We start from the raw sequence: 22,263 nt of genomic DNA, 5'->3' as shown, positions 1-22,263 counted from the left end.
AACCTGTCTTACACACACAAATATAAACATGTGTGCACATATCAGCATGAACTCTTAGATATGTATTATTTGTGTGCACATAAACTCATACACATATACATACACGGAAGAATGAAACTTGAATTTGGGGCTCATCATTCACTGTTAGCCCTAAGTCTGAAGGGTTGAAATAGACCATCCAGCTTGCTTCTGACACTGATTGTCTACGTATAAGATCTGGGCTTATTCGGAACACTTAGCTTTGGGGATTAAAGAAAGAAGGAAAGGGCATGTTATGATCTTGTTAGTCCCATGTTCTGTTACAGAACTTTGTCTGGATTAGACATAAAATGTTCACACAGTGGCTTTTGGACTCTAGGCTCATGTCCAGAGAATAACAGATCTCACTAGATTGACAAGACTTGGGTAAGGGGTAAGGGAGTGGGCCATGGCCGGGAGCAAATGGCTCTTTTCTGGAAAATCAGGCTAGAAGCTAAGGAAACATCAGCCACCCTGCACATTACCTTGGTATCCCTGCCAGCTCTGAAATGAGAATATTATTTAGGACGGGAAAGCTTTGCAAGGACCAGGAAGGCTTGTGTATCACCTACATTCCATATCCCCTCTCCTGTGACAATGACTTGGTGGATTAAAGGGGCTCTGTGACAGTTTCTTCAGGTTGCAATGGGCACGTAACTGTGGATGGTAACCTACATGCTGCTAGGATGTTGGAAGGATTGGGAAAAAGGCAAGAGAAATCGGCAGATTCTATCCCTTAGAGAGGGAAGACACCGAGACTCTGTGAGCTGGGCAGATCCAAAGCTAGAAAGACCAAGAGTGCTTGGAAGCCATCTGCTGTTGTCAGGGAGAATCCTGCCTCATTCGGCAAAGGGGTTCTTCTACATTTCACAGCTGAAGCTTTTCCTACCTCATAATAAATCTATATTTCAAAAGCAACACTCTGCTCTAAACATTCAACACAGAAGGTTTAATTAGTTTGGGTTTTTTGTTTTGTCAGGATATTTTTGTTGTGTGAATTCTTGCCTATGATCTTTTTTTCTCTGACCTGGTCTTTCTGTGTAACTGTGGCCTGGTAATCACTCTGTAGTCCAAGGTAACCTTGAATTTAATGACATTCCTCTTGCCTCCACTTCCCTCAGCTAGATTACATGCATGTCCTCTGTTTTATTTTAACAATTATTGTTGTTGTTCTTGTTAAACAAAGGGCCAGACTATTGAGTTAAGACCCAGAACCAGACCTCACCTTAGCCACTCCAAGAGCACTTGCTTCAGGGGGAGGTTGGTTTTTCTCCATCATTACTCTGATGCCTGAAGGCTTTAGTAAGGAAGGACATCTGATACTTCTCCTTACCATTAGATGTCATAGGAGGATGGGGGTGAGAAAAAGTTTCCAAAGCCATGCAGGCCTGCAGACCACCATGAGGAACACACACACATGCACATGAAGAAACACACACACACACACACACACACACACACACACACACACACACACACACTCTGCACACAATTTCTCCACAGCATTTGCAGCTGCACAGAATCAAGTCTCGCAGCATCAACCTCAGACTCCATGATGCTAGGGGGAGCTAGAGGCCCTCAGCTCCACCCATCACTTCTGGAGTCAACAAAACCATAAGGCTAGACTTCACTGGTGTGAATACTCCCAGTTTTAGAACTCTTTCCCCACCAAACTGTAGTGCCTCTTGCAATACTACTACTGTAGTCCCGCGTCATTGCAAGAGGGATGTCAGAGGCTCACCTCCAGCAGCACATTTCCACCATGGGCCCTCTCCTTCCTTTCTTCTCCTTCTCTTCACACTCTCTCATCCACCCACACTCTCAGCCCCTGCAGCATCCCTTGTCTAAGTAAGCTGCCAAGAGTTTAGAGCTGAGCCTTTCAATGTGTCTGGAAAGGGTTTTAAGGTCTATAATGACTGATTTGTGCATGACATTCTTCCTCCACAACCTCCTTGACACTTACAAACACATGCTTCCACATGCCCAAAGCAGGAGCTGGGGTCTGTGGTCAAATAAATTTGGATATATATGAGTTAAACAGTTAATGCAATGCACAGTTCTCACCTCGAAAAGAATGAGAAATTACATATATATGTATATATATAATTATTATGTGTGATATTATATATAGTTTATTCTGGAGCTAAGAGTGGCATTACCCAGGAACACAAGTTCAGTCAGATTGCTCAAAATATCCTGTTCTAATGTACTATTGGTTTCATGAGTTATTTATAGATATAGGGGGGAAAAGATAAATCAAAGCATTATTAAAATGTATTAGTGGGAGTGTCAGATAGTGGGTTACAGGAAAGCAGGGATATTTATGGTATAGATTTCAGATGCTATCTGATGATACACTTAGCTTCTAGCTTGGTGGAACCTAGTGCTTGTTAATACACCACAAGGTTTCCTGTGATAGTCACTAAAACTTTAGGTCAGACACAGAGGGTGGGCAATGGGTGACAATTAAGGAAGCTAAAGGTAGCCCAAGACAAATTGGCTCTGGCTTAACAACAGTTCAATTCTCCACAATCAGAGGTTCTGATCTGTCAATCAGCCTTGCACACTTTTTCACATGGTGTCTTTTTTTAACCTTTTCTAGAGAATTTCAGTTCACACAGCTCACTCTTCCGCGGGAACTCTAAGAGCTTTTGCTGTATTCAGAGTACCCTGTGGGTGAGCACAGGGCGCAGTTGTTTTTTCTGGGGCCCACCCATCCCCATAAGCAAACAAGTCACCGTCACCCAAGAAAATAACTCGTGCCCTCCGTTCAGAGCAGTTTGGACTCAGGTGGCTCAGAGCCAGGCTGACCACTAGATGGAGACATTCCTCCATAGCAGGTAGAGTGTTAGCCACAACACAAAGCCAACAACCTTAGAGGCCGAGCCTGAGCCTAGGGCATAACATTCCTGAGCAAGGCTGGGTCTTCAAACATCCTTCTTCCCTGAGCCATGCTGACCTAACACTTGGGGTGCTTTATTCGGAACTTAGCAGATTTGTATTTTTGATATAGCTGATTTGGGTGATTAAAAAACTATTTTCTGTTTGTTTCATTGTGTAAGAAAACAGCTTCAGGAGATATAAACCCCACTTTTAAGACTATTCACAAAAACATGTTGCTAAAACATGTAAGTCGTGCTTGCTGCTGGGGATTTATTTTCTGAGGCACACCATTAAACACTGGGGAAATGGGTATGTTTGAGCTGCACTGGTCTTTAGTTAGCTGCGGGGCTAGTTGGATGGACAAAGATTTTGTCTATATATATATATCATACCCTAATAGATCAGGTTATATAGACCTTATCCAAAATGCTTGGAACCAAAAGCGTTCCCGGTTACAGACTTGTTGTTCTTAGAGTTTGAAAGACTTACATACACATAAAGAGATACCCTGAGGATGGGACCCAGATCTAAATATGAGGTTTGTTTGTGTTTCCAATATATCCTCTTTTCTGTAGAACCCGGAAGCAATTTTCTGCAGCATTTTTACTGTGTTCACCTTTCTGACTGACCTGCACCCCAATCTCGGGTGTGGAATTTTCCAGATGTCAGCTCCCTTAAATCTTTGGATTTAGACATTGGGTGTGCTCAGCCTGTACACTAAAGAATTACATATCAAATAAACTGCCCTTGAACGGTGTACCCAACAGTCGGTGAGTCCGTCATTCCCTGGCCTTGAGGTGTACCCCGAAGCAATGCTGCCCACCAGCCTCAGGGGTGTTGAGACAGTGAGTCCATGATACCCTCACGGTCCTCTCCGTGTAACGTATTGAGAGCTGTCCTTTCAACTCTTTATCAAACACTTCAAATCCCTCACGTAGTGTGTCGTCTTGGGTGTGTGTGTGGGGGGGTGGGACTTGCACGTGGGAATTGCACTCTTCATTGGCAGTTTTTTCACCACCTGGACAGCCTGCGCTTTAGCATACAGATTCGAGGGAATGACAAGGCATTTTCATTAGTCCATGAACAGAGGAAAGGCCAGGTCTAAAGGTTAAGTTAAAGTATAAACATGTTTACAATAAAACTTAAACCATTGATGGTTGGGAAACCGGCTTGGTAGTCACTTCTGGAACTGGTGTTCTTTGAATGGAACTGCTTTTGGCATGCACGCCTTCGTGCGCTGACTAACTTGAGGGCATTGTTGTGGTGCTTGATGGTGTGGTTTCTGGAGAATGCCTCGCCCTTAGTTGATCACAAGAAAACTTGGTTTCCAGAATCCGGCAAACGGCCGTGGGGGAGCGTGTGGCTGATTGGTTTATTGTTCCTTGATTTCGGGCAGCCCGGAGTAGACCATTGATAGCAGGTAGCAAGCCATTTTTCAAGGTGTAGTAGAAAGGTGGGTTGAAGGTAGTGTGGCGGGAAGTTATGGTAAATGTCTCTTTGGTTCTCTGCCACCTTCAAGTGCAATAAACTCAAGGGTGAACAACACCAGCGATGCCCTGAAGAAACTGCCAGGGTTTCATGCAGCAGCCCAACCTCCATTCGATGGTGGGTCTTCCTTAGGCTTTGGAAGCAGGCAAGTATGGTTCCCAGTGATCTGCACAGAGTACAATGTCTGTGAGTGCTGATTCTCCGTTTCTCTTTCATGCTCGCACCTGGCAGAGTGTGGAAACTACTGCCTCAATAGTAAGTACAGTAAGGCTTGGAAGAGACTGATCGGCTTGGGCTCCCGCCAGAGCCTGCCAGCCTTGGCCAGGCCCCTGAGCACAGTGCAGCCAACGGCAGGCAGAAGGGAAATGGGGTGAGCAGGAGTGGGCATCAGACACACCCACCAAGGTCCTGGGGATCTGCCTTCCAGCATGGGCACCCAAGCGAGCTCTTCCTTATTTGTGTCTCAGAGAGCTTGGCGGTCTAGTCAGCAGGTAGCTGGACTTCACTCTTGCAGACAGATGCCTCCTGGGGTCCTGTTTGCAGAGTGGACTTGTGACAAACACAGCATGATCAGTTCAAGAAGTCCAAAGAGAATGATGGCTCTTGGCCACAGGCCCACACACAGGGCCAACAACAGCAGTGATGGGCCCTGGCTGTACCTCTCACCCTGGAGTGAGCAGGCCCACTGGGGCCTTTTTGGTTATGTTTAGCCCAGGGTCAGACTCTTATGCCATTCAGCTTGGGCACACTCCTCCTACTTCCTTATCAGCACAGTTCCTGAAATAAGGGACTGGCACCTCTACCAAGAGCTCCCACCCCCTCTTTTTCCTCCCCATCCCCCCCTTTTCCTCCAACCTGCACTCCCCCCAACCCCACCCCAAGAGTCCTGGGAGTTCACCCCTCATCCCTCTGGTCCTTCCTTCTCCTTTTGCTTTCCCAGTCCACAGTATTTCTGCTCTCCCAGCTTGTGGCTGTCTATCCACCAACCTTTCTCTCTCATTCTCTTTGTATGTTTAAAAGTCAAACTGAAACTCTTTTTCACTGCTCACAGTCAAATGATAGATTTCCCTTCCTGAGTGCAGAGTTCTTAGGCACTGCCTTCTTCGTATCAACCACGTGTGTTCATGGAGCTATAACTGTCTCATAAGCTAGTTATGCTCTCATTTTACACACTTTATTTTCAGCGTGAGATCTACTCTACCTTGGTTTCTTTAAGCTGTTATTTCTGTATCTTTCCAAGGGGGAGGGGGAAAGGGTAGTGTGGTTATTTCCCTAGCAGAAATCCCCTCCACACACCCCAGTGTGAGACACCACACACGCCTGTTCTTTTGATGTATTTGAAAGTGTGATTCCTCAGGGTGACCAAGAGATGGGAAACAGGGAGGAAGGAAATTGGTTTCTAAAATATTAAAAAGTGGGGTTGGGGATTTAGCTCAGTGGTAGAGCGCTTGCCTAGCAAGTGCAAGGCCCTGGGTTCGGTCCCCAGCTCTGAAAAAAAGAAAAAAGAAAAAGAAAAAAAATATTAGAAAGTAGGAGGTGGGCAAGAGCCAAAATGGGGCAAGCCGCTCTGGTTCATGGTCTGCCGGAGTCCTAGCTGGGGAATTGGCCTTTGCTATCTGTAGTTCTTGCTCTGAAATGGGAATGGCAGGCCTACCCTGCTTCTTGTGCTCCTGCATGAGCCTGGAGGGAGGGCTTCATCAAATCTCACCCGGAGGTGATGTCTGAAAGAAGACAGAAGCTTCTCACTCCCTCACATCAGAGCTGGGGGCTTTGGAAGATGATCCCCAAATAAAGAACCCCACCGGGCCCTGTTTGAGGATGACTTTCTCTGCCTCCTTTGGCAAAATCCTGGGGTTATCCCCAGCTGCTCTCCGCATGGCTCAGGCTCTCTTCCAGCTTCCAAGAAGCACTGGGGACAGTTCAAGTTTCAGCACATTGCAAAGCCTTCTCTGCAGAGCCAAGATTGGTGACAGTGACCGCCAGGCTCTAGAGAAAGGAGAGAGGGGCGAAAACCCTTGCCAGGCCACTGGGCCAGGCCAAGCACATGCACAGCTAAGAGGAAGGGGCTGACAAGTCGTCAAATAGCACATTCCACAGACAGCTTTCCTGCCATGTTCCCGACGTGTGCAAGTACTGAAGTCAAGGTTGCGGGGGTGGCACACATGTCATATAACCTCCATTTTCTGTTCTGTCTCAGCGATTACAGAAGCCATTGAGATCCCACAGTTCATCGGTCGGAGTTACCTGACCTATGACAACCCAAATATCCTCAAGAGGTAATGAGCCCGCGACAGCAGCTTGCCTATTCCCTAGATGTCAGTTTCTTAATATCACTCCCTGAGTTTATCCTTATCGTCTCTGCCAGACAATAATTCTTCCCCTGGGCTGGGGGGAGGGGGGAGGGACACATGAAATAAACATAGAAACAAGAACAAAACAAACAAAACTAAACTTGGAGGCATCAGTTTTCCAAACAACCCTACCATAAGCACACCAATCCTTTCCTGGTCAAAGGGCCTGGAAGAATATCTCTTGCCCCTGGGGTTTCCAGTTTGAGAGGCAGAAGGAATCGGTCGCTCCTAAAGCAGGAGTATGATTACATCATACCCGCCCCCACCTCTGACCTTCTAGAGGGTTCTTAGCTCTCTGCTGTTCTGGGCCATAGCCTGCAGAGCTGCCTGGAGCCGGTTGTAGAAGGCTTCAGCTGCTACCAACCAAATAGTTGGGAGCCATTTCCTGCCAGGACAGTACCTTTGTCTCCAAAGGTCCACGGCCCTCCTTGAGGCTCTGCCTGTACAGTGAAGATGGCTCACTTCTCTTGGTGTGGACAGAAGAGCATGATATAGGCACAGAAGGCATGATACTGATGCTCAAGTTGCAACTTTCGTTCCCTGGGGACAGGGACGGGCTAGAATTTCCAGCAGCCTGTATATGTGGCAAGGATTGGGGTTGGCTCTTAAAGCAACCCTCCAGGCAGCCAAGCCTCTTGTTGGCAACTACAGTTTCTCCCCCAGTCCTTTGACATTGGAGATGTTCATCCATCTTTAATCACCAGAAAATTGTTCTAGGATTTTTTTTCTTCCCCTTTAGTTTGGGTGAACACTAACATGAAAAAAAAAATCTTTAAAGCCACCATGCTTTAAGGTAGAATTTAGGGTATTGAGAAGCAAAATTAATTGGAAAATATGTTCCTGGGTTGTGTGGGGTGACTGTAGGCATATCAGACTATTGTAGTGGTTTGAATAAGGATGGCCACCTTGGTCTTGAATACTGAATGGTTCCCAGTTGAGGGACTGTTCAGGAAGGATTAAGAGACATGGTATTGTGGAAGGAGACAGACCTGGCTTCACTTCCCTAATCACGGCTTCTGTTTGTGGCCTTGGAATGAGGATTTAGATGAGAAGCAATTCCCAGACAAGGTGCACCCTTTGCTGCCTTTTCCTCTTTCTCCCCAACAGCAGAAGGCCATGCAGCACCCCCAAAGCAGAGCATTACCAAAGGAGTCTGAGTCTTTGGCCTCTGGTACTTAGCTAGAGGCTACCAACTGTTAAGGGAACTAGAGCCGTGGTGGCAGTAAAAGGTGGAGAAGCCTCAAGTCAGAGCAACTCTGCTGGAGTGCATGCGTGGGCATGTGTGGATAGACACATGTATGTGTGAAGTCATTCAGAGGGACATGTTCATGACCTCCTTCAGTTTAATGCCTTTAGAGAGTCAAGAAACATAAAACTCAGCTTAAAATGTACTTAAAAGGAAGAGGATTTATTATAAGAAGTATACATACAGCTGGGCTAATTAATCCAGAGAACTGGCATCATTCTCAAAGACCCCAAATCTTACCCATGTTTGCCATGTTCCTTCAGGATATTCCTTAGCTGCCAATAGAACACTCATAAAATGATTATCAAGTTAGACAATGTCCTGTAGGAGTAAAAAGACTCTCACTACAGAGAAGAAAGCTTCTGAAGACTCCTAGTAAACTGGGTAATAACTTATGTGTCCATTCTTAAACCAAGCATTGATCAGAGAAACCAAATTAGCTTGACTGATTGATGCCAGCCCATATTGCCAAGGGAGGAGGGAAGGAGCAAGACTCGAAGTGAGAGACCAGCAGGTTCCTAAAGAACTGTCCAGGGTTGACTTGTCTGTAGCTGGTCTGGTGTTCCTCTGCATGAGGAAGACAAGCTTGATGCCTTCTTCTCTAAATCAGGCCGTGGTAAGCCTAGACGGAAGTCCCCTCCCCTCTTCCTAGCATTTACTATTGAATGCACTGTACAGCTCTGAAATTAAGCATGAGGGAGACAGAGCTATGGTAACATGGAAAATGGAAAGGAGAACATTTTCTCCCTGCTCTTCTTACCAGAATGGATAAGGCAAAAAAAGAGCTATGTGTGCTCCTTGCTTGTTACTACTGTTTATGTCCTACCTGCAGACTCGAACCCACATAAGTGGTACTGGCCAGTGTGTGAAAATTTGGAAATCTAAACTCCAGGATCCTTGATTTTAGGTTCTAGGAGTGCCTTACTAATGCAGAATATTTCCTCCTGCCTTACCTTTTGCTGGAGACCCTCAGGCCACATCAGATAAATGCTAGTAATTTTAGTCAGATGAGTTTCTAAACTAGCCTTAGGAGCTGATGGGCACACAGAAGCCCAGTGGCCTCTTCCCAGAAATTCAGACAGCCCAGACACCATCTTGCTTAGTGTCCACTGTCCTCGGAGCTCTATCATGGCACCCTTCTAAGACCAACAGGCACTCCATCAAGCCACCTCCTCTGAGCCAGTAGGCCTTGTCTGTCCCCCCATTCCAGAAATGCCCCAATAACAGTCACTGCTGCCCTGGCTGGCTTTCCACTGCCATGATTCCATCCCAGAGAAATTTCAGATTTGAGCCTTGTGGCAACTAAGAGGCCCCCTTTCTGCTTCAATGAGGATCAGCTCCCCAAGAGTCATTGAGTAACAGGGAAGAAAAGAGAAAGTCTAGTGCATAAAAGCCACCTGCCTGGGACTGGGATATTGTCCAAAAAGTCTTGCTTTGTAAGCACCCTGTTGTAGGGCAAACACTGCTGCTCCTTGAGCATCCAGATTGTCTGAGAATGGTGAGACCAGCAGGAACGATGCTCCTCCCACTCTCCCGGTGCACAGAGATGCGGAAAGGTCAGATCACCTACACACCTGGTTGCTTAGGGAAGTCCAGCAGGGATGACTCAAAACAGATGTTGGTGGTTGAGCTCATGGGCTCCTGTATTCCCTCCAGGGTGTCCGGATCAAGGTCAAATGCTTTCATGAGGTTTAAGACAACCGCCAAGGACGGCCTGTTGCTGTGGAGGGGGGACAGCCCCATGAGACCTAACAGCGACTTCATTTCCCTGGGTCTTCGGGATGGAGCCCTGGTGTTCAGGTAATTTCTTCCCAAGCTGCCTTCAGAAGCATCTTGAAGTTTTTTTTTTTTTTTCTCAAACAGGGCAGCAATGCAGGGATGCAGGAGTCAGCCCCAAACACACTCCTCTGGAGTTGGCAAGAGCTGAGGGCTCCAGTCTCATTCCAGTCCCCTGATCTTGTTTTCCAATATTGACATCATGCCCAAGAGGCAAATTCACACCACTCTCCATGTTTGCCAATTCATTCCAAGTTTTATTAGACTACTGTCATACACACTTGTCTATATCTTGTCTCTTACTGTGTTCAGGCGACTGTGGAACTCTAGGGTAGCTTCAAAGGAGAGTGGCAAACTCTCAGTAGCTATTATCTGACCCCCTGGAGAGCAATTCTGTGCCCCTTGTTCTAGTTTCTCTCTACTGTTTGCTTCCCTCTTGGGAACTAGAAGACGTGGAAGTGATACTGGCCATCGTGGGAAGATCTGAAGATCTAAACTCCAGGAGCCTTGGCTTTAAGTTCCATCTGCCTCCCCTGAGCTACAAAGCCTGAGGGCACACGTTGCTTTGTGGCGTTCTGCTGCAAGGAGAGGCAGATTCTTGTCTCCACAGAGCAACTCCACACCTGGAACTTTGTAAATTCTTGAGCGGTACTAATAAGGCCATCCCAGAAGCATTTAATTTTTTCTTTCTTTCCTTCTTTCTTTCTTTCTTCCTTTCTTTCTTTCTTTCTTTCTTTCTCTTTCTTTCTTTCTTCTCTCTCTCCCCCTTCCTTCCTTTCTCTTTCTCTCTTTTTCTTCCTTCCTTCCTTCCTTCCTCTCTTCCTCTCTTTTTTATGTGCACTGCTGTTTTGCCTCCATGTATGCCTGTGAGAGGATACCAGGTCCTCTAGAACTAGAGTTACAGACAATTGTGAGCAGCCATGTAGGTGCAGGGAATTGAACCCTGGTCCTGTGGAAGAGCAGCCAGTGTTCTTAGATGCTGAGTCATCCTCTCACAGGCCCTTACTTACTTTTTTAAAGGTTAATTTCTTAAATCATTTAAATTTGTGTGTGTGTGTGTGTGTGTGTGTGTGTGTGTGTGTGTGTGTGTGTGTGTGTGTTTCTGTTGTATTTTATTTTTGAGTCAAGGTCTCACTGTGCGGTCTTGGCTGACAAAAACCTTTCTGTATAATCCAGGTTGTTAAATTCACTAAGCTGGGCCTGTCTCTGCCTCCCTAGCATTGGGATGAAAAGCATTTACCGTGTCCACTCTGCGGTTCTCAGTTCTTTGAAATGAGATTATACAGCTCTCCATGCTGTCAATTGGACGGCTGTGCCACCGTTAAAGAATTACCGGCTCAGGCGGTGGTGATGCACATCTGTAATCCCACTGAGCAGCCGTGCCTTTGCAGAACTTGGAGAAATGTCAACCCCCAGGCTGCAGCCTCACCGGGCTGCATCTTGACCATTTCCCCACAAGGTTCAGTCTTGCTCAGAACCTCTGCTTTGGCTCTGGGTCTTTAGCCCCATGGGGAGGTATTGTTAAGGATTTGTTAAGCTTTTACTCCTAAAGGAGGAGCCTCGAGGGTTCATTAAAAAAATAAGAAGTTAATTGAAGTTGTAACAAAGGAGAGAATAAGGACAGGGTAAATACTGAATTCCCTGCTTAAGTCAGTCACAAGCTGGAGACTGAGGGGTTGCTGCCGGTAGGAAAAGATAGTGTGAAGCCATTGAATTTGAAGAGAAGACATTTTGAGAGGAAATGTGACTCCCCTAACATCATACCTGCACTGTGATTCAGCCTTGTGATGGGGGACATTGTCACAGAGCAGCCACTGACATGTAAGGGGCAGCTCTTCTCTAACTATACCTTCTCCCCTGACCTGTTCTGTTACCCCACCACGGCTCCCCACTCTTTGTTGCCCCAAGGAGCTCTTCCCACCCCTGTCAGCTCGCTGCTTCAAAGTCATTTCTTTGTGGTTTTCCTGTGGTTAACCTCACTCAGGCCTCAAGTGCTTGAATGTGCCCAGAAAAGGGAACTGAAACAGGAGCTGAGTAGAGGGCGGGGTAGCCCAACTCCCCCTCAACTGCCAGCTGAATTCACTGCGTGGGGACCTGAGAAAACTGACCACCGGCTCTCACCAGCTCTGCCCTCACCCTAGGCCCTGAAGGAGCCCGTGGCAGCCCCTTCTCATGACTACCACCCTTCTAATCCCCTATTCCAAGCTAGACTCATGCTCTAGGTTACTGCTTCTTTCTCAAGTTGCTGAAGCTGTCTCTGTGCTTTCTTGTGTTCCGTATAAAATATACTGGGGCCCAGGAAGAGGTACAACTGACACCCACATGTAGAGCCTCCTATTGCTGCTCACTGGGCATTTCCATCTGGGTAGTTACCCTACCACATCCATCCACCCAACAAAGATGCATGGGGAAGGTTAGACTGAGCTGAGATCAAGCAGGGTTATGATGTATTCAGGTGGTCTAAAAAACCCAGCACACGGTGAGTCACCCTTACTGGGGAGCTGTCCCATAGGTAGATTCCTGGGCTTGCCCACCCTAGGCCCTGATAGAGTTAGTGTGATTACACACAGGGATTTTATTAGCACCAAGCAACCCAAGTGTTTTCTAGAAAGCCCACCCTGAGACATAGGATCTGAAGTAGCTTCTGGGTCCCACATACTTGAGTCCCCCGGCTATGTGATTTCCCACAAACTTCCTACCTTCTCTCAGCCTCTGGCTCCTGGTCTGTGAGAGAAAAGGCTGGTTGGGAGGATTTGGTGGGAAGGTGTGTAGGCACACACACACCTGTCTTCCCAGCTCTTCTGAGGTGGAGACAAGGAGGTTAGGAGTTCAAAGCTATTTTCAGATTCATAATGAGTTCTATAGGCAATGTGTATTACATGAGTCCTTGTCTCAAAATAAAACATAAAAAATAAAAAGATAAATAAAGCAGAACAAAATATTCTAAATGGGGAACTTGCATCAGCAAGGCATAGAGCGTACACTATTCTCCAGGATGCACACACTCACTCTTAAGGTTGCAATGTTTCTAATACAAACAGGAGAGAGATCCTGAGATAATAAGATGTACTCAACTGTCTAGACTCTGTGGTGGTTTGAATAGTTTTGGCCCCCATAGACTCCTGTGTTTGAATGCTTGGCCACAGGGAGGGGCACTACTAAGAGGTGTGTCCTTGCTGGAGTGGATGTGTCCTTGCTGGAGTGGGTGTGTTCTTGCTGGAGAGGGTGTGTCCTTGCTGGAGTGGGTGTGGCCTTGTTGGAGGAAGTACATCACTGTGGATGCAGAGCTTTGAGGAGATATATATATATATATATATATATATATATATATATATATATATATATATATATGCACTCAAGCTCTGCCCAGTGCAGAAGAGAACCACCCTCTGGCTGCCTGAGGAATTCCAGTCTCCTCCTGGCTTCCTTCAGATCAAGATGTAGAACTCTTGGCCTCTCCAGCACATGTCTGACTAGATGCTGCCATGCTTTTTGTCACGATGATAACTAAACCTCTGAAACTGTAAGCCAGCCCCCAATTAAATGTCCTTTATAAGAATTGCCTTGGTCATGGTGTCTTTTCATAGCAATGGAAACCCTAGCAAAAAAACGACCCTCACCCAACTTCAGATCCTATGCTAACTTGCCACTGAGATTCTTACCAGCGAACAGGAGCGAGCAGAGCAATGGAACTCTCAAGCAGAACACCTTTAGGAGCCACAGAAAGAAATCAAAGTGCTCACTGAAATGAGTGTGACCTTCAGTTTATTGTGCTTTGTTTCATTTTAAGTCTGTCATACGTGGAGCACAAAACCAACCAGGAAGCTTTATGAATGTCATCTAATGCCCTTTCCCACTTATTTTGACCACATAACACTTTCAGGTACCAGAGACAAGGATGAGATCCGACATTAGTAAAGTGCCCTGTACCATGGTTTAAAGGGGACATTCTTAGAAATGTCACCACATGAAGGCCTGAAAATACCCAACTAATTTCCAAGGGCCACTGCCCAGAGCCACTTCTAGGTGTCCCACCTTGGTGGCTAGTCTGTCAGCCATTGGTGTACACCAAGCTAGGTGACTTAGTAGTAAGGGTCAGGGGACATTGATAGAACAGGCAAGCATTTATTTATTGCTTTATTGGCTTGATAGCCAGGCACAATTCCTGTGCAGTACACATCTTCTCAGTGGCCAGTATGGGGAAATTTAAAATATGTAGAGTTAGGTGTGTTGGTGAATGACTATGGTCTCAACACTTGGGAAGTAGAAACAGGATGATGGAGGATTTCCAGGCCAGCCTCATCTACACTGTAAGTTTGGGGCTGTGTATGTATTTGATGCATATAAAATAATCTAGGGACAGTATGGTTCTTTGTGGGTCCTAAAATTATGGAGTCAGGACTGGAAAGTTAAGTCATGATAGTGGGATTTTTTTTTTTTGTCTGCCAAACTCTATTTTAACTCCCTTGTGCATGTTCTGTCCTTCAAGAGAGTAAGAGAGCTAATGGCTGCAGAAAAGAATGAAGCCTACCCTTGCTCCACCAGGTTCTAATACAATGGGAATGTTTTAGTCACCGGGACACTGACTGGCACATTCAAGCGTGGCTCCCTGCAGTTACACACAGGTTACCTGATTGTAGGACCTGGGTGTTCATGACACTTTAGTTACATGTTTTTCACCTTGGGTTCATGCCTTACAGGGCTCCCCTCCCAGAGGAGAACTCAGGAAGTTAACTCCTGAGGGTGCATTGTCAACCTCCTAAATAAGCTTCACCAAGTCCCACAATTTTGGCATGGTGACATTATTTATTTAGATCCTACCATGTACTGTGTTAGTTAACTGTCTCTATAGTCCTTCAAGGAAGGTGTCTTGCCTATATTTAATAGAATTAGGTAAGTCATCCTAAGTCACGGAGCTGGTAAGTTGACAAGACTGAGGGTCAGGTCAGGTCTGTAGAAAGTGAATATGCATGCTCTGCCATCCATGTTGTTTTGCTCAGCAAAGCCACATGCCAATTCTCCAGCTCTGCTTCATGATCATTCCACATTTATTTATTCTCCCACCCATTCTGTGTGTGTGTGTGTGTGTGTGTGTGTGTGTGTGTGTGTGTACGTGCGCGTGCACATACGTGCTCACTTCATAGTGCACATGTGGAGATTAGAGGAATACTTCAGGAAGCTAGTTCTGCCCTTCCGCCATGAGGGTCTCGGGGCTTGAACCCTGACTGCCAGGATTCATGGAAAATGCCTTTATACTCTAAGCAACCCTACAGACCCAGGTTCATTCTTTTCTTCAAGAAGCTTCAAGAAGCATTTGGCTCCCACATAAGGTATTCTCCAAAACCGCACCTTCTAGCCAATCTTATGGGCTGTCCAGGGGTGGAGATTTTAGGGTTGCAGTGGCAGCTCTGTCCCTTGGTTTATCAAGACTTTGCAGCTTCTATTCTTGGTTCAATGCTGGGGCTGTGTTGTTTCTTTGGGTCTCTGTTAGGAAATGAACGAGCTGTAGAACTTTCTCTGGGAAAACTGAGTGCTTTCTATTCTCACTCTGTTCTCAGAACAAGGATCTCTGGAGGAACCAACACTTTATCTCAGCCTCCCTCTCCCCGCTACAGTGTGTAGACTCCTCTCTTCCCACAATTCGAGCAAAGCTGCTCCTATGGGCCTCTCTCTGGACGTTTGAGCACGTGGTCTGATTGTGTTATCCAGGGAAGGTCTAGGCAGTTGGCTCCCTGCCCAGGCTGGAGTAGTCACTCACTAAATATTTGCTGGATTGAATTAAATTAGAATAAAGGATAAAGGAATGGACGGTGAGTGGCTGGAAAGGGCTGTTTCTCTTGGGAAGCATGTTTTCTGATTCCTTGAGGGTTTCAGAGTATCTGGAAATTGAGATGCTACAAAGTAGGTCTGGTATTGAAGGGGAGGGGCAGAGAACACAAGAAGTTCAATTTTCTTTCTCACCTCTGTGATTTAAGGCAAAGATATCTTCATCTCTTTACAGTTCAGCTTACTCTACAAGGCTGGGTTTTTTTGTTTTGTTTTGTTTTGTTTTGTTTTTTCTTTCTTAAAGTGAAAAACGCTTTGTAATTTCCTAAGAGTTCTGTAATAAATTATCATGAAATTTATAACATTTAAAAAATCAATGTTTGGCCAGGTGTGGTTGTACACACTTTTAATCCCAGCACTTGGGGGGACTGTGGCAGATAGACCTTTGTGAATTCGAGGCCAGCCTGATCTACAAAGGGCTGTTACACAGAGAAATTGTCTCCAACAAACAACAAAAAACAACAAAAGCAAAATAAAACAAACAGCAAACAAAAAACACCCCACAAGTCCCCACCCCCAAATCAATGTTTGTATGGTTCTGGAGACTAGAAATACAAAATTCAGCATGTCACCAGGACGGCTTCCTTGTTGGGACCAAAGGGGTTCTGTTGGTGTTTTGATGCTGGGTGGGCAGTCCTGGTGTTTCTAGCTAATAAATGGATGCATAACTGCAGCCTTAGCCTTCATCGCCACAGATCATTTTCCCCCATGTGTCTGTGTCCAGATTTTTTCCGTATGATGGTACCAGTCATACTGATTGACTATCCCTCCAACCCAGTGTGGCTTCATCTTAACTAACTGCAAACAAGGTCGTAGTCCGAGGTTCATGGTGGGCAGAAATTTTGGAGAAACACTGTGCAAAGCAGTGCAGATGATAAGATCTTCTCATTAGTTCCAGTGCAGTAGCTACAATGCTTGCATACGTGTTCCTGGATCACCTCGACGACCTTCCAGTATGGGAAGTAAGGCCATCACAAAAAGGCAGCTGCCCTGTGATTCATTCTACTGAATTGGGTATCTGGATTAGTCAAAGCTAACAAGTAAAAGGGTGGCATACAGGGCGTGGGGCAGAGGAAGCTAGAGCTGTGCCGTATTCATTTTGCAAGATGGACATATCCTAAATGTTAGTGACATATGAATATTCTTAATGGTTCTGAACGGTACACATAAAATAGCTTAGATGGTAATGCTCATCCTACCACAACTGAAAACGTAAAAATGCCGTTCATTCATCTACTAAGCTGGAAAGGGACCACCTTCTGTGCCAGCCTTGTTACCTCAGTTAAGGACATTACACTCTGGGTGAGCTTTGGCATGAGAGCCTTTGTGAGTGGGCAGCTCCCTGCACTTGCGTGTTTCATCGTTTCTTTCCTTGTTTATCCCTAACACCTTTAGCTACAACCTGGGCAGTGGTGTGGCTTCCATTATGGTGAATGGTTCCTTCAGCGATGGCCGGTGGCACCGAGTCAAGGCTGTCAGGTGAGCATCTACAAAAAGGGAGAGAGAGCCAGGCTACGAGCTCACCAAATTTCACTGTGTATATTCCCTTACCATCACACTGTACTACATAAGAACGTTTTTAAACACCTGTACAATGTATGCTGAGCACATCCCCCACCACACATCCATCTTCCCCACCCTTTCCTTTGGCCCACTTTGTTCCCTTAGGCTATCTTATTCCTACTTCCATAGCATATGTAAGTATATGATTTTATTTATCTGTAATGGAAGAGACCACCCAAGAGAAAAAGAAACTTACATTCATCTTTGTGAGACAAGCTTGATTGATTAATATGATTCTATCCAGGAGCATACATTTTCTGAAAAATATAATTTTTGTTCTGTCTATATGGCTGAAAAAATATACATACCACATTTTCTCTAACCACTGGGTGGTTGCTTAGTACCTAGGTTGCTTCTGTAACTTAGCAACAGTTATTATTACCACACTTTTGAACAGCACTGCAGTAGACATTGATGAGAAAGTATCCTATGACAGGTAGGGTTAGATCCTGTGGAGCTTTGTCAAGGAGCAGTATGACTGGAACATTAGACTTACTGAGGTATCTCTGTATTAGTTCCCATAGTGGTTAAACTAGTTTACATTCCTACCAGCCTTCTATAAAGGTTCCCTCTGGTCTCACACAATGAAAATTTGAGGCCATGAAGACCTTATAGTATGTTCTAAATGCCCTTGTATAAGCGATCCCCTCCCCTTTCAAAAATGTTATCTAAGTGTTAGAAGTCATATATGATCACCTAGCCCCCATGACATATCTGTGCCCTCCTAATGACTTTTGATTAACTTTGGGCAGATCATTCTTGTATCTTTATAATTTTATTGCGTGAGTCCTTACTTCTATGTTTTTAGAAAAAATAAAGCACAAGTCTAAATCAGCAATGCTGATATGGCATATTAAATTAGTCCAAGGTGAAAAGGAATCGATACTTTGATTGTAGTTCCCTGAAAATGTGTATAACCCTTGCTGGGGAATCAGATGATGGCCAATGTGAGGTCTGAGAGCCATGGGGCCTCAGCGTCATCAACTTCCTCTTCTACTCCCCTGTAGGCTGTGTTAAGACCATCCTTATTTAGCCCCCTGCCCTGACCATGGGGCCTACCATGGAACCTCAAAAGGGATTTGAAGACACAGACACAGACCTGTGTTTGTCTGCTACTAGGCATCCCAAAGTCCAGATGTATGCCTAGGGATCTCAATAAGCCGAAACTCTAGTTGTTACAAAAAGATCAATGATTTTCCATAATGCAGATTTACAGGTTTGGATCTCAATTTTTTTTTTCTAGAAAACAGATCGAACGCAGAGTCATGTCCTAGCATTCAGCTTGTGAAAGGTTCATTTCTCTCTCCCTCATTTACAAAAGAGATTGCACACAGGCATCTCCAAAGGCATGTGAAATGCTTTGGTTCTCAATTCCAACCTCATTGAATCCCAACAGCTGCCCCAGGAACACCAGGCAATATACCCTGCTTATATCCTTGGGTCAAAATGGTTGGTAGAATAGTCACACAACGTAGAAGAGTTTAACTTTCATAAATATTGTGGTTTGATTATGTATATAAAAATACACAATGTTGTAGATACCAGTCCCTTCCTAGACATCTAAGGAAACAGATGTTAAATGAATTTCCCAAAACTATATAAATTGCTGTGGGCAGAACCTAACATCAAAAACCATTTCTGTTCTACCCCATGATGTAGCCCACACATAGGGATTTCAGATGCTTGGGAGAAATATCGTAGTGGAATGTTCTCTCAGGAGAAACTCATATGCCAGACATCAAGCTTGGCATGTGCAGACAGCTTAGTAGACATAACCCCTCCTATTGACATGATCCATCTCATTTCTAGTATGTCTTGGGTTACAGTGAGAGCTGAATAGGAGATTCAGGAGCTCATACACTGTAAGTCGTAAACAGGCTGGCCTAGTGGAAACTGAGTGAGTCAAGGCCTTAGCTATCACATATGACAAGAAGACTGGGTTGATCTCAATTCTCTACCGAAGGCTCCAGGTCAGAGATAGTAAAATAAACAAGAGAGGGAATCTCTAAGGGGAAGTGGGCTCTGCTTTGTACACTGTCTTGCTTTGAATGATTCTGCTCTTGCAAGCATGACTCCTAAGAGGGAATACCTTATCTATCCAACATCTTGTGCCAGATAATTTAGACACTGTGCTTTATAACATTCCATATTTACAGAAATTTAAGATCTGTATTTTGCATTCTTGTGCATAGCAGTAATCACATGACAATATGTAGATAACTACAGCAACATGCCTTTTGGTCAACCTCAATAGACCACGATGTGTGCTAGGCCCTGTGCCCCCGTGTTTTGCATGTTAACAGATGGTCTGCACAGTAGCTTTGGAAGTTGACTCTAGTTATTGCCATTGCATGTACAGAGGTTAAGCTTTAAAGATTCATTTGTTCATGCATCTATTATTCGTCATACACTATTTAAGATACCCAAGACACATCATTGAGGAAAACCAGTTCCTTCCCTTGGTGGTTTTGCATTCCTCTAGGATGCAACAATGAGTAACGAAGACAACAAAGTGCATTATGTCTTCAACTCAGAAATATAAAAAAATGAAAATATGCTCATAGTTGATGAGATCAAGTAAGCCAGAATGGTTTAGAGTAATGGGGGTGGGGAGGGGAGCGGTGCAAACAAGGCAAATTGTGGAGGCCATTGCCCATCATAGCATCCAGGTATGAGGGTGAAAAAATCACTTCTGAACTACAGAGGACATGGCAGGAAGACATTCTAAAACTCAATGAATGAAGAGATATGGTATCAAGAAGGGAGCTCGGGTTGGTCCCACTTCTGATGGGATTATAAAAGCTGGCATTTTGTGGAACTATTTTTATGACCTCATTACTTAGCACATAGTAGGTACTTTCATCCCGCTAAACCAAAATGATTTCATCAACTCCAATAATGATAGTTTATTTCAGTTTACTTTGCTTTGCAGGGATGGCCAGTCTGGGAAAATTACGGTGGATGACTATGGAGCCAGAACAGGCAAGTCACCTGGCATGATGAGGCAACTTAACATCAATGGGGCTCTGTATGTGGGTAAGTGACCTTGACCAAAGCCTAATCTGTCAGGCCTTTTCCTCCTTTCCCTCATTAGCCCTTTATTTGTTGTCCCACGACTGTATACTCCACAGGGTCAATCAAATACCTGGAAATCAGGAAGCTGTCCAAATAGAACATTCCTCCATGTTCTGAACTTCTGACTCACAGCTGAGGTGGCAGGAAGGGACTCACTCACATCGCTTTTGTGCTTGGGAGTGATCCATCGGGAAAAACCATACTTTTTTTTTTTCTTTTGTTTACGGAATAGGAACCTTCTAAATATAGCCATATGAATTCTCTCTGAGGAAAGAGGATCTGGCTGTGTGTGTCCTCTCTCAGAATAGAATGAGTAGAATTCCTATAAATGGCTAATAATCTACTACACAGACAAAAAAAGAGAGGCGTGAATTGGTACCTTTTTGTTTTCTAAATGAGCTTAATTAAAAGCAGCCAAGACAGTGCCTATTGTTGACGTCACACAACATTTAAAAATCTATTGGAGAACTATTTGGTTTTAAGCCAGAAATCACACCTGAAATCAGCCTCTGTAGCCTTCAGAGGTGCATTCAATTGATCAAAATCAATTGAATGTGTGTGATGTACTTGATGCTCTGTCCCTGGCCAGGGGACCATAAAGGACCTCCAACTGATGTCACCTCTTCCTGGTTCATTTTCTCTCCCCCTCTTTGCCTCCTCACAGGTGGAATGAAGGAAATTGCTCTGCACACGAACAGACAGTACATGCGAGGCCTTGTGGGCTGCATCTCCCATTTCACATTGTCCACCGATTACCACATTTCCCTTGTGGAAGACGCTGTGGATGGGAAGAACATCAACACTTGTGGGGCTAAGTAACACCAGCTGGCCTTGCCCAAGGGACATTGACAGCCTCTATCCTGAAATCCCAGGGGCCCAGAGACCCTGCCTGATGCTGCACTCAGAGGTCTTGAAATCAGGTGTGTTTACTTTCATCGAGGACAAAGTGCGCCCTGGTGAGAGCCAAGACTGAAGGCCCTGAGTGGCCTTCTCTGCTAAAGCCCTGTGGACCAAACCCAATGGACTACTGTGGATAGGAAGCATTGGACTTTGTCACTCGACGTATAGAGTCTGTGAGAGATGGTATCAGTGCACGCTCTGGAAAAACTCTGCTGTAGCTCAATGGCTGTGCTGTATTAGAGAGAGCCAGACTGGGTGAGAAAGAGTGAATGAGTGAATGAGAGAGAGAGAGAGAGAGAGAGAGAGAGAGAGCACAGAGATAAGCAGAGAGAGACAGACACCCCTCTGAATAATATTAAAATATTTTTGCTCTTCCTTGACTTATGACGCTAGCAGAATGACTGTGTGACCCTGAATTTCATACTTCCAATCTTGGTCTATGGATTGTGTAGATTAACCCCTTCCATGCCTCGCTGGCTGACTCAATGTGCTCTGTCTAGTCCGTGAAAATAAAAGTCAGGGGGCAAATTAAACATATAATAATAATCAGACTGTGACCTCCTTCCCCCAAGCTTACCTCTAAGGCAAATATTCTTTTTTTATGATGCAGAGTGAAGAAGGTGGGTCCCCTGATTTTGTAGCTGTACATTTTGTATGTGTCTCTTTTTATAGCTGCAGACTGTACACCTCATGGTGTGCTTTGGAAAGTTAGTGGCTGATCTGCCTCATGGCAAACCTTCCTAATAGTTTTCCCACAAAGGACACATGGTCGAGCCGCTTGTAGTGTCGGTGGAGTGGTAGAGAGTGACTAGGGTGGGCTACTGGCAGAAGGGACCATTCTCTTTCAGTCTATGCTGATGGTTCAATATATGCTGATGCGTCCTACGATGTACGTGACTCTGTCCAAAGTGAAGAGATTAAAAGGCATGTACCACTGAGGTGGGTCATGACCATTGTTGTTTTAAGAGAAGGAGAGTATCTGTAATAAACGTGAATAAGGGAAAGAGGAAGAACTCATTCAGTCATTTGCAGAGGTACGCCTGATCATGCAGAGGCCACCTCTGCAAAGGAACAAGGCTACTAGAGAGTCCAGTGTTGTGTGGGATCTAGGGATGTGTCCTCAGCAGGGTCTGCGGA

At 45.1% G+C, this 22,263-nt stretch overlaps 1 protein-coding gene and 1 long non-coding RNA gene across 6 annotated transcripts in view; one reads left to right on the top strand and one right to left on the bottom strand.

Annotated features, from left to right (window-relative positions):
- The window catches only part of LOC108349957 (uncharacterized), a 33,700-nt gene extending 25,510 nt beyond the window's left edge, over window positions 1-8,190 (bottom strand). Inside the window, exon 1 of one of the 3 annotated variants that reach the window (XR_005500724.2) lies at window positions 7,141-8,190. This is a non-coding gene — a long non-coding RNA (uncharacterized LOC108349957). The remainder of the gene's footprint in view (window positions 1-7,140) is intronic. The other 2 variants (XR_005500718.2, XR_005500721.2) reach the window with 2 other exon arrangements.
- The window catches only part of Egflam (EGF-like, fibronectin type III and laminin G domains), a 174,077-nt gene extending 152,567 nt beyond the window's left edge, over window positions 1-21,510 (top strand). For 2 of the 3 annotated variants that reach the window (XM_006232013.5, XM_017590987.3), the window contains 6 exons: window positions 4,621-4,644; window positions 6,587-6,665; window positions 9,643-9,786; window positions 16,984-17,067; window positions 20,084-20,187; window positions 20,891-21,510. In XM_006232013.5, coding sequence (XP_006232075.1) covers window positions 4,621-4,644; window positions 6,587-6,665; window positions 9,643-9,786; window positions 16,984-17,067; window positions 20,084-20,187; window positions 20,891-21,045 — 590 coding nt within the window. In that variant the 3' untranslated portion in view covers window positions 21,046-21,510. 3 annotated transcript variants of the gene reach the window in all.
- The last annotated feature ends 753 nt before the right edge of the window (window positions 21,511-22,263 follow it).

Source organism: Rattus norvegicus, chromosome 2 (assembly GCF_036323735.1).
Source record: "Rattus norvegicus strain BN/NHsdMcwi chromosome 2, GRCr8, whole genome shotgun sequence".
Taxonomy (NCBI): Eukaryota; Metazoa; Chordata; class Mammalia; order Rodentia; family Muridae; genus Rattus; species Rattus norvegicus.
This window is presented reverse-complemented; position numbering and strand designations above follow the sequence as displayed.